At 41.1% G+C, this 12,396-nt stretch overlaps 2 protein-coding genes across 7 annotated transcripts in view; one reads left to right on the forward strand and one right to left on the reverse strand.

Annotated features, from left to right (window-relative positions):
• ACADL (acyl-CoA dehydrogenase long chain) overlaps window positions 1–12,396 on the reverse strand; it is a 711,748-nt gene that overhangs the window by 485,551 nt on the left and 213,801 nt on the right. The window lies entirely within an intron of this gene.
• UNC80 (unc-80 homolog, NALCN channel complex subunit) overlaps window positions 1–12,396 on the forward strand; it is a 200,524-nt gene that overhangs the window by 170,436 nt on the left and 17,692 nt on the right. For all 6 annotated transcript variants that reach the window (XM_066346738.1, XM_066346740.1, XM_066346741.1 and 3 more), the window contains 7 exons: window positions 2,096–2,296; window positions 4,374–4,497; window positions 5,480–5,605; window positions 6,815–6,938; window positions 7,633–7,839; window positions 10,524–10,708; window positions 11,299–11,464. In XM_066346738.1, the coding sequence (XP_066202835.1) occupies window positions 2,096–2,296; window positions 4,374–4,497; window positions 5,480–5,605; window positions 6,815–6,938; window positions 7,633–7,839; window positions 10,524–10,708; window positions 11,299–11,464 (1,133 nt within the window). The remainder of the gene's footprint in view (window positions 1–2,095; window positions 2,297–4,373; window positions 4,498–5,479; window positions 5,606–6,814; window positions 6,939–7,632; window positions 7,840–10,523; window positions 10,709–11,298; window positions 11,465–12,396) is intronic.

Raw genomic sequence — 12,396 nt, forward strand, 5'->3', positions numbered from 1 at the left:
AAAGGACACTTTTGTTTTATGCTCAAAGAAAATTCATTTTGTAACATGGCCAGGGATTTTAAAAATTTAGGTAATAATGTGTAACATGACTCAAATTCAGCTCTAAATATTGTTTTCAAGCTTAAAATAGATTGATAATTTCCCAATGTTGTCTGTAAAATAACACAGAAAAAGAAATACGGACACAGAGATACATGCTTACCTGTCGCACACACACAGCCTGGAAAGGAGAGAAGCATTTTCAGCATGGCGCACTTGTGAGAAAGAGATCAAAGAATGTACTGGCTGTTTTCAATGATTTCCTTAAAACACACGTATTCATGCACAATTTCCATAGGGATAATGTGAATGTTCAGTCTGGAGAGGGAACAAGTGGGGATGAAGAGACAGTGACTATTTCACGGAGAAGATGGATTGAATTTATGCTTCCAGGTTAAGCATAGGAGAAAAAAGCTGAGGGCATTTGGGGATCTAATACAAGGAGAACTTCTCACGGTGTAAACCTCCAAAGATGGGATGAGCTGCCTCATGCTGTAGTGTATTCTTCATTCGTGGCACTAGCCAGCTGGGGCAATTGTAGAGCAGTCCCTGAGTCAGAGATGCAGTGGCTCCGTGGTGATTCCCAGACCACAGTGCCTGTCCGGTCTCCTGGGGAGCTCTTAAATGGTAGATCCTTTAAAGCAGTGGTCCCTAAACCCCTGGGCCACGGACCGGTACCAGTTCATGGGCCATTTGGTACTGGTCCGCAGAGAAAGAATAAATAATTTACATTATTTCCGTTTTATTTATATTTAAGTCTGAATGATGTTTTATTTTTAAAAAATGACCAGATTTCCTCTGTTACATCTGTCTAAGACTCACTCTTGATGCTTGTCTCGGTCACGTGATACATTTATCTGTCCCACCCTAAAGGCCGGTCCGTGAAAATATTTTCTGACATTAAACCAGTCCGTGGCCCAAAAAAGGTTGGGGACCACTGTTTAAAACATTTATTCTATCTCTCTTGTAATCAAAAGGAAATTTCTCCTTATTAAAATGTTATAGTTAATATATGAGAAAAAGAATGATAGAATATTGCCATTGTGCTACTTCTAATGAATTAATGTATCTGTCTGATTAATGATGGCTGCTGACCCATAAAAAGAGTGACAGCTAGAAATCACATGCCTCGTGATGAAAGTACACATCACCCGTGAAGTACACCTGCCAGGAAATCAAACCAATCTGATCTAGCCCCTCGACCTAACTACCAGTTGAATTAAACATGGGAGACATGGAATAGATTAAATGACACAATGGAGATTTCATCAGTTAAATCTGGAGTGCAGGACAGGCTGTAGAACAAACAGCTAATTTCTTTGACAAGTAAATTCTAAGATGTCAAAAAAAAAAGATTACAAGAAGGGGAATCTACAAGTTAAAAAGACTTAAGAGACATATCAACCAAGTGAAATTGATGGGCCTTATTTTATCCTGATCTGTTGCTTTAAAAAGTTTATTTAAAAATTATGAGATGGCCTGACCTGTGGTGGCGCAGTGGATAAAGTGTCGACCTGGAAATGCTGAGGTTGCCGGTTCAAAACCCTGGGCTTGCCTGGTCAAGGCACATATGGGAGTTGATGTTTCCAGCTCCTCCCCCCTGTCTCTCTCTCCTCTCTCTCTGTCTCTCTCTCCCTCTCTCTCTCTCCTCTCTAAAATGAATAAATAAAATAAAAATTAAAAAAAATAAAAATAAAAATTATGAGATAATGTGCCAGAATGTTCTTAGTTCAGGGAATTGGTATGTTGGAAAAAGGGTGCTTAGTTTGGTGCTGTGTGGGAAATATTTCATTGTGACATTCTAAGCTTGTTATTTTTTAATCTTTCCACTGATTTGAAGGGGGTGGAGTAAGGGGGAGAGAGAGACAGAGAGAGAGAAGCATCAGCTCCTTTCACTTACTTGTTCTACTTAGTTGTGCACTCATTGCTTGCTTCATGTGTGTGCCCTCACCGGGCAGTTGGACCTGCAACCTACGGCACAGAGTAGACCTTTACCCACTGGGCAACCTGGCCACGACCTCTAAGCTTATTCTTAAAAATAAAAAAAACGTTTCAGGTTGGCAGAAATTGCTCACTCCCTTCTGAAGCTGGCACCGTATGACACACAGACAATGGAGAGCCGGGGGCTTCGACGCTACATCATGGAGATGCTACCAATTACCGACTGGACAGCCGAGGCAGTGAGGCCGGCCCTTATCCTCATTTTAAAGAGATTGGATAGAATGTTCAACAAAATTCACAAGATGCCTACTCTGAGGTAAGGAGGCTTCCTGGTCAGCTGTTGATATGGCAAGCCTCAACGTTAGGGTTTGTCCATCTTTAAGGTGGTGGATTAATGTGGAGTTGAACCAATGGCTTGGAAGTTTTCCACTGGAATATGTGCACAAATAATCAGATTTATGAGTGTATAGGTAGCAGGGTCTCTATTTTGAAGAAATAACCTATTTTTTAATTTCTAAGCTATTATGTTCCTTATCTGACACACATAAGGAATTTGATATGTATCCTTCAATTCCTTTTGAAAAAGGATATGCCTTATAAATAAAACAACTACAGAGAGAAGGCAAATTAATTTGGTGTTTGAAAAATACTGTATTTAATTTATTTCTATGAATCAGTGTAGAGAAATGCCAAGCTTTACAATAATCAGCCAACTAGCAGCTTAAAACACTTTAGGATTGATAACAAATACCAATTTTCACCGTTTTGCCTCATTCCGGTGGCACTAAATGAACATCATTGCCACGTAATCTCCATTCAGTGGCCTGACATATCCATTGGTAGCCTTCCTATGAGCAGATGCCTCTGAACCAGTCTACCTGCAGAGCTGAGCCCAGTTTGGAAAGCTATAGCCACAGTGAGCAGATAATCCAACTGAAAAATGAGCATTTTCTGTCCATTTAAACCAAACCCCAAATCATTGCAACTCTTGCCTTAAGCATTTGTAGCACTCACTTAGTGTTCAATTTGTCAGAACTTTTCCAGGTTTTAGTCTGCGTTTTTCTTCACTTATGTAGCCATCTGAAATTGTTGAATTTACTTTTAAAAAATTGAAAGATTTTATTTTAATAATGAGTGGTTTGTTCCTATATTCTTTTATACCATGATGATAAAGACTCATACATTATTTTTAGTGGCATAAAAGCACTCCGATTTTCTTTAGTGGTTCCAATGAAACATTTGGGCCTATTGACAAATGGCCAAACTCTTGTAAGTCTTACAAGAGTGTGTTAAATAAATTTTTTTTCTTAAATAATTTTGTATCTTAAGATGTTTAATATTTCCATAGGATGACTCATTTGTTGTATAAACTAAGCCCATTATATAAAAAAAAATCATGCTTCCTAGAAGTAAATTTCTGGATTGATACTTTGACTTGATTGGTTATAGGGCAGTTTTCTTGGGGTCATGCTGTGAATTTTGGGATTGCCTTGAATTTAATTTCATCTGATAATCTCAATTCAATAAAAGAAATGTTGATAGAACTTGACCTGGGAGTTACTTGGGCTTCATGGATGTCAGTATATCCCATTTATGAACATTTCCATTTTGTCATTACTGATATTTCATTTTTGGTAGGAAATATAAGCTTAGAAATTATCTCCAGGATAATATTAGGAAATAGTGTTGATAACAGTAAAGCCCAATTTGTTTACTTGGGGGCCATAGGGATGACTCTTTTTGGTGTATCAGTTGCAGACTGGACTGACTTTTATTACTGAGAATCCTCTGTTCATTTAATCGGGTTATGTATACCACCTTTAATATCATCAAAGAAAGTAGCCAAAAGTATCATTTCTTAGGAGGACAAGAACGAATATTTTCTAAATAAACTATTTTATTCTAATGTGATCTTTTTGGCAGGAGTTAAGCCAAAAAAAATCGAGTAGTAGTCAGGTGTGAAAGCTGATGAGATCAACTGTAGTCTGCCTAATCGATTTCAGAAAAGCAACCTGGTCAGGCTAGTTCTATTGGGAGTAGTCACCCCTGTGAGGGGGTTCCTAAAACAGTAGTCTCCTACCCTCTCTCAAAGTACAACCAGGGAACTTAAAATGCAACCCATTCATCATTTCTGTTTTCTTCTTCAATAGATTTTGTCTCATTAGTCGAGTGGGGCGGGCGTGCCTCTGCCACGTTTTCAGTATCTTCCTCCCTTCCCAGTGTGCTCTGTGCTTTTGGAACAACATGGGTAAACTCCATCCCGTGTGAAGCACTTTGTTGTCTCAGACACCCATCCTGTCTTAGATGGCGCCAGAACCACTGTCTTGTTCACTTGTTTCAGACTGTCTTCAGAAGGGAGCCAAGCTGCTAATGGCTCCTATATTGTATTCCAGGCGACAGGTTGAGTGGGAGCCTGCCAGCAATTTGATTGAAGGGGTTTGTTTGACACTTCAGAGGCAGCCAATCATATCCTTCCTGCCTCACCTTAGGTCACTGATCAATGTCTGTGTCAATCTGGTGAGTAGCCAAGTGGCAATCTTAATGAAATTTTGCAAAAATTAACTCTGCTATTGACTTCTCTGAATTGAAGATTTACAGGTCAACCACTTTGTGCTCCTACCTACCCATGAAAACAGACGGCTCAGGTGACACTGAAAATAGTGAGGTACATTGCAAGGTGGTGCGTGGGGAGATAAAGGGGTCCGTCCCTACAAAGGTGGGATTTTGGCGTGCTGCTTCCCACGCACTACTTTGACAATTCACCTCTTCACGTTGCGCTGAGAGTTGAGGGCTGCCAGTTGGAGAGTGGGGTGGCGGAGCTGAACAATTGGCTGGATGTTGAGGTAGTCCGGGGTGGGACAGTTTAAAATGCAAAGAGGCTTTTTTCCCCCCATTTTTAGTGCACAATGACACTATGAGTTGGCCAGTCTAGGATTTATGTTGAAGCAAACAATTTTTTTAATCATTTATATACTATCTAGTAGAGTCTGGTCCTGACAAGGTTTTGTACGATGTGGAAACCGTGTTAGAGCATTTCATTGAATGGGATCTGCTGCTTACCTAGTTGAGCGATAAGTCTGTAGCTGGAATGCCTAGTGCAAATAGAGCTGTTACCATCCTCATCGTTGTCAGTATTTGCTCCATCAAAAAATGTTGGCTGCATTCCTTTGAATCCACAAGTAAGTATGTCCAATGTCCTGATTAGAATAGTTTTTGGCTCATCTCTCATTATTTTAGCTGTAAACAACATTCTACAAAACCTTGGCTGAATCCAGTGTAATGTTTGATCTGACTGACTTCAGACATTCTGTGCCTCAGAAAAGAAGGCAGCAACAAGCAGATTGAAAATAACATGCCCAACCTTCAAACAATTATTTTTATTATTATTATTATTACTATTTTTTTTATTCTTATCATTATTATTGAATGAGAGTCCCATACAATGGTTGCATGAAATTGCAATAGTCAAGGCTGGTCATGTGCTCTGTTTGTATTTCAGGTGATGGGAGTGGTAGGACCTTCCAGTGTTGCTGATGGATTACCCCTTCTTCATCTCAGCCCTTATCTCTCACCACCTCTGCCCTTCAGCACAGCTGTTGTCCGGCTTGTAGCATTGCAGATACAGGTGTGACTGCCTTACCTGTTTGTCACGCTCATTAAGTTGCCAGTTGAGGCACCGGATCATGGTGTTCTCTTTTCGTTTTCTGCAAAGGCTGGGCAAAATCTGTGAAACAGAAGTGTGAACGTCTCCAAACTTTTACAGGTTTGGAGCTTCAGCCCTGAGCTTGTGCTTCTGTAATTCTTCCTGAGATCTCAAAAATAGCAGAGTCTTTCAGTCCTGCCACAACCTCGGGAACCACATCCGTCATTTAAAATGTTGCAGGTGCCTTAGGAAAATAATGGCTCACAGATACTCACCTCACAATTCTTAATTAAAACAGACCATAATATTCAAAGTCTAGTTTTAAATTATTTGTAGGAAGAATTGCAATCTAAAATTCTTTCAGATGTTATTACTAGACTTTGAATATTTTAATTTTCTCTAATGATTGTGGATTAAATATTGTGGGTGCTCCTTTTTATGCTCCCACTTATTTTATTTCTTAAAATTAACATGATCATTCCCAAGGCAAAAAGGGCAGAATGCAAATTGCCCTGCTTGCCTCTGTCACCTAACTTTAGCATGTGACAAATCATCAGAAAGCTCTGTGATCAATGGGAAGTATACAACTGATATAAATGGGTAACTGACCCATCCATATTCTGACAGCCATGCTTGATGGTCCATCATCCAGAGGATGGGAAGATGATGGGATTAAGCAAGAACTGTGGTTATCATGCAGAAGGGAAAGAGTGATATTCCCTAAAGCAAGTTGGGTATAGAGATCATCTCTTTCTTTCTGTATTGCTTATTGCTTTCTGGCCTGGGGAAGGCCTTATGCAGGGGTAAGAGGAGTTTTCAATAACCTTCAAATGGAACAGGTGGCAAGTTCTTATTTTCTTCCTTTCCTTTCGTTGTCTCTAAAATATTTATTGGTGGACCCATGGAGAAAATGAATGGGGAAATGTGGTTGTTTTGTACCAGACCATAATTTTTCACTTACTATTCAAGATGTTACTGTTTTTTTAGGAATATAGCTCTCAATTATGTCAAGCAAATAATGGTAAAGTATCAGTTTGGGGTGAATCTTGTATGGTGCACGGACAACAATTGAACTCCTAGTTTACAGGAGCAACCAGCAGGGAGTCACCGTCTCCGTCATGCTGTGTTAAAACAAATGTATTGAATGGGTTTGGGGCTCAATTAATCTTCTTTTCTATTATTGCTGCACAGGCTTTAAAAGAAGATTTCCCTTTAAGCCATGTGATCTCCCCATTCACCAATCAAGAGCGAAGGGAGGGGATGCTTTTAAATCTACTCATCCCATTTGTGCTCACAGTAGGATCTGGAAGCAAAGGTCTGATTAATTTAACTAAAGGAAATTTATCGTTGTTGTTCTGTTCTCTTAAATGTCAGGCTTTTATTTCTCTTTCTTTTTCCCATGAAGGCTATCTCTGAAGTCATTCTGAATGATTTAAACAGGATTACCTTGGGAAATAGATTTTTTTTTCTTTCTTTTCAGTTTAGCTACCCTGGGTCAAGATTTTCTCTGCTCCACTTCTTAGAAGATACATTTCATTTAAAATCATTTCAGTCCAGCAAAAATCAGGAGTCCATTGTTTCCATTAAAAAAAGTGATTTTAATTGAAAAACAGTATGATGTGAATTGACTGGTGAACAGACTTTATATGCTATATAGCCACTGGGTTTAGCATAATCCTTCTTGGGGGATTTTTCTTTTAGGAAAGTTTGTTTCAAATGTAAAGACTGTACACCATGAGTTCATGAGTATTTGAGCAGGAAAAAGAAAACAGGTTGATATGGTAAGCAGGAGATTTGGCTAAAACCACAGCCCTCGGGTGCTGCCTCCGGAGAAAGCAGTACCAGGAGCGTCGGTACTGTCCGTAGGAGAAGCTGGACTGTGTGGGGAGCCGCCTGAATTTCTAGTTTGGAATTGGAAAGAGAGCGGAACTTTTCTGGTCTGATGTGGAAATTCTACCTCGTGACTTGTTTTTTCCTTCCGCTTCCCTTCCCCACACTCTGCCCCTCAGATAGCCCATGGCTGGAGCAGCCGGAGGTGCAGCTGTTGCTGCAGACGGTCATTAACGTGCTCCTGCCTCCGCGGATCATCAGCACGTCCAGGAGCAAGAACTTCATGTTGGAGAGCTCGCCCGCCCACTGCTCCACCCCGGGGGACGCAGGGAAAGACCTGCGCAGGGAAGGGCTGGCGGAGTCCACCAGCCAAGCAGCGTACTTGGGTGGGTCCCTTCTCCCTCTCCCCTTTTCTCCCTCTCTCTGTAGACAGGTGCATGTGTATGTATATGTATATGCATATGCATATGTACTTATTTAATTAAGTTCCACTTTGCCTCAAAAAAATATTTTAAAAGACTTCAATCAAGAAAGTATTTAAGAAATCTATTTGAGCAAGTTAGAAGCATCACCCTTGCAAAAGAGTCTGGTTTCCTTCAATAAAAAGACGGCAGAAAACAAAGTACGTTCATCTGTGATGCATAAATTAGTTGGTCATTTTTTATGAGTGTCTGGGCCTGTGAGGAAGGCATCTGCAGGGAGGATTCCTCCTTGCTGACTCAGTATGAGATCACTAATGAGGTTATCATCAGTATCTGTTATCAGATCTAGACTCAGTCTAGTGTACAAAGACACTGCATTGCACAACGCACGGGGTCTGTTGGTCTGGCATCTATGTGAACGAAGCCCCTAGCGTTGGGCAGTTCATATCCTGCGCAGGAAGACATGTGGTTTTGCCATATATAAGTATACTATGCTCCCTACTAGCTCATTCTCTTCCCTTACATTATCATCTTAAATCTCCATCTGGATCTTCATGCTAGTAAGGCCAGCCACCTTGTTCTCCCCCTTCCCCTCTACTCCTGCTTTCCCGTTCCCCTGTCCCTGCCTTTAACTTGGTCCCCATTCGTGCAGCACTGGAAAGCCCCGGCTTGGCCCTGAATAGACTAAGCCATGGGGAGCAGATCACTCTGGCCGCAACCCTGACACTAAGGAACATGACAGCAGAAAACTTTAAAGGAGGAAGATGAGAAAATCTTGCCTGACATTATTCAATTCATCCAAGCAGATCTTGGTGGAAAATATAAGATGAACACCCACACACTTTTAAAAACAGGTCCTTGGTGTTTGGAGTGTGTGATGTGTTTGGACTGCATTTTAAAAGGATGCATTTGAAAATGATGTGATTGACAATGAGAATGAAGAAAAGGAAAAAAAAGATGCACGTGCGCAAGACCTGCCCGCGTGGGCCTTGCTTGCCAGAGGCATGAGAACAGAGGGCTCAAATAAAATCTAGATGCTGAGACAAAGCCCTCTGTGAGGTTTGGGATTCTACAGAGGACGATGGAGAAAGAGGGCTTCACATGTAAAACAAGGCTAGGAGAAGACACTTCAGTGACTACTTTTAGTTCTCTCTACCGTCTCCTTGTGAATGAAGGCAGCTCCTTTGGTCACTCAGTCAAACTACTGAAGTTCTATTTTAAATTTATTTTTACATTTATTTTCAGCATGAATGTGCACTCAACAGTGTTTTTCATTCTTTATGTTATTATTATATTGCACCCTCATAACAACTCTAAAAAGTAAATATGTCATTTTAAGAGTGAAGATGCTAGGGCCCAGAAAGGTTGAGTAACTTACCTAAAGTCACACAGTAAGTCACATAGATCCAAATTTTAAATCCAAGCCACCTAGCAATAGAGTTCCTGCTCTTGAGCCCTTTGCTTCTCTGTTTCTGTGTTGGGCTGATGGAGGTGAAGGTGGAAAGAAGCATGGTAGAAACCCTGGGACAGTCCGCAAGCACCTAACAGTAGAAATGTCACCAGGATCAGGGTAGTGTTGCTTCTTGTTAATTTGTTTGTTTAGTTGAGGGAGAGGAGTTGAGATGAGTATTAACTGTGGAAAGTGAGATTTTGAGGAGGGAAATGGGTAAAGAAGAATCTTAAAACATCTCTTTCTGAGTTATATGTCATGATTTTCTTTGGGAAATGACCTAAATAGATGGTCAAGGCATGTGTGACTCTTGAGGGCTTCAGGGAATTGGATTTCTGTGTGTCTGGTAGTTGGTGAGACGGGCCTGCAGACATGAGCACGAAGGCCCGGGTTCCCTAGCCGGCCACACAGCAGACTCTGGGAAGAGCTGGTGGTAGACCAAGCTCCCACCAAAATTTGACATCCTTACAACATTCTGGTGGGTCTTAACACACTGTTTGGGAATTCTGCTTCCTGAGGAAAAAAAAATGTAGATTGTGACAGGGCTGCCGGAATCTGGGAGGAAAGAGATATTGTGAAAGAAACCCAGCAGAGCTTAGTAATAGACATGATGTAAAATGGGGGGGGGGAGGTTTTTTTATCTGGAAGGATACATTCAAACACACCAGTGGTTACCTCTGGGGAGCAGTTAGGGTGGGGTCCAAAAAGAGAGCTGAGAAGGGGAAAGACTTCTTAACTTAGTGCATTTCAACATGGTTTGATTTTGCTTTTAATAACAAGAATATATTATGTCTCTGCTTTAAAAAAAAATCTTTTAAAACACCCATGTTTTAGTTTAGGGTGTGAGTAATATGCTATTACCATAAAGCCACTATGACAAAACGTTTGGAAAGCAAATATTAGCCACACCTCATGTTATGACACATTGCCCTTTCCATTCTATGAACTGCTTTGCAATGTATTTTCAAAAAATAGTAGGTAAATGCAGCTAAGAAAGATACATGTGCCCTCTGACTCAGAATCTAAACATGTCTCCCATGTCTTCATGTCTGAACACTCTCACTAAGGAGTATGTGTAAGTTTTTGGAGAGAGTTTAGAAATTTGGAAACTTTGTGATGCATCAAGGGCTGTGGGTGCAGGCAGGCTTCCTCCGAGGCACGGAACGCGGACTCATTCTTCTCTCTTCCTGGCGTCAAGCACTGAAGGTGATTCTCGTCTGCTTTGAGAGGCAGCTGGGAAGCCAGTGGTACTGGCTGAGCCTCCAGGTGAAGGAGATGGCCCTGCGGAAGGTGGGCGGCCTGGCCCTGTGGGACTTCCTGGACTTCATCGTGCGGACCCGAATCCCCATCTTCGTGCTTTTGCGCCCGTTCATCCAGTGCAAGGTGTGCTGTGTGCTCCTTCTAGAGGTGACAAGCCCCCTGAACGAGTTGCTCTCCAGATTAAGGCGGGGTTAGGGCAGCAGTGTTCATGGGGTGAACTAGAGCGAGTTAGCAGGACCTGTGAATATGATGCTGATCCTTCACAGTCTATATAACAATGCCTTCTCCCCACTCACTCCTCCCTCGCCTCCCCCCCCCCCAAAAAAAAAAAAAACCGATCGACCCAGAGGAGGGATCTGGACAAAGGTCTTCCTTCAGTGGCATGACTGAGATCTGACTTTAAATAAACATGAGAAAGATGGGACAGGTAAAGCATGTCTTTCCTCGGAGACCCTCAGTATTTGTTCTATCTCAATTTATTCTTTTAACCTATTTTTCTTTCCTTTTATTCTTTTTCGTGCCCTGATCACCTGGGGCAGTGATTCAAAGCAATGTATTGATTAAGCACGTCCTCTATAAAGCACTGTTTTAAAAACAACTTCATATGAATTACCTTATTTAATCCTCACAACCAACTGTGCAACAGACACAATCAAGAACCCATTTCACAGAGGGGGAAATGGAGAACCTGAGAATCTCCCCCTTCCTTGCAGCTTCTGGCCCAGCCAGCAGAGAATCATGAAGAGCTCTCTGCCCGGCAGCACATAGCTGACCAGCTGGAGCGGCGGTTCATCCCGCGCCCCCTGTGTAAGAGCTCCCTCATCGCGGAGTTCAACAGCGAACTGAAAATCCTAAAAGAGGCAGTTCACAGTGGGTCAGGTGAGTGTGCATGAGGCGTTCCTACTTTGGGTGACTCGTGGCCCTCAGAACTGACACAGATTGCCACTGTGCAGATCACGGCTCCTTTTGAAACAACATATGGGTTAGCCATTTAGGTACGCTGGTAGATTTGACCATGTGATCTCTGTCAACAACATAACAAATCAAGCGGTATCCGCTGAGCTTTAATCTTACTCCTTTTCTAAGTGTTTTGTTTTGTTTTTTTTTTTTTTTGCAATCTTCATTTCAGTAGTTAAGCTCTTTCTTGAATATTTAACTGGGACAAAAGTATTTTAAATTCATGCCATCGTTTTCTTTTTGAAAAGAAGAAGGGGAACTCATTTTCACGAAGCATCTATTATATGGTAGATTATTTCAAAGGTGTTATTTTATTTAATCCACACAAGTACCTGAAGTGAGTCCACTCCACTTAGAGCGTGAGGCAACAGACTCAATAGAGAATAAGTAATTTACATGACAGTGACAAAAGTGAGGGAATTTAAAACCAGATCTATAGGACTGATTAGAAAGCCTTTAACTTCTCACAAATTGGAGGGAGAGAGGGTTAAATCAGAACTGGTAGGCTAGGAGATCCTTTCTGTACATTATTCAGAAGATTTTCTTGGAATACATTGTTAACTTTTTACAATGATGATTAACAGCAGATTACTGAGGAAGGAAAATAATGATCTGCCATTAGAGGGCAGTTGTTGCTCAGAAGTAGAATATTGTACGTGTGGTTTGTTCCTTTTATTGTTGCTTGCCAAGTATTAAAGACATAACTTTTGACAAGTACACCTTGGTGAAATTTCCACAGAGCTATTTAAATATTCTACTTTATAATAAAATAATCTGACATAGAACCTAAGGGTTATTTCACAAATTGTATTTCCAGGAAAAGAAAATGAGAGAACAGTTTCCATTATGTTTTC

The sequence above is a fragment of the Saccopteryx leptura genome, chromosome 7 (assembly GCF_036850995.1).
Source record: "Saccopteryx leptura isolate mSacLep1 chromosome 7, mSacLep1_pri_phased_curated, whole genome shotgun sequence".
NCBI lineage: Eukaryota > Metazoa > Chordata > Mammalia > Chiroptera > Emballonuridae > Saccopteryx > Saccopteryx leptura.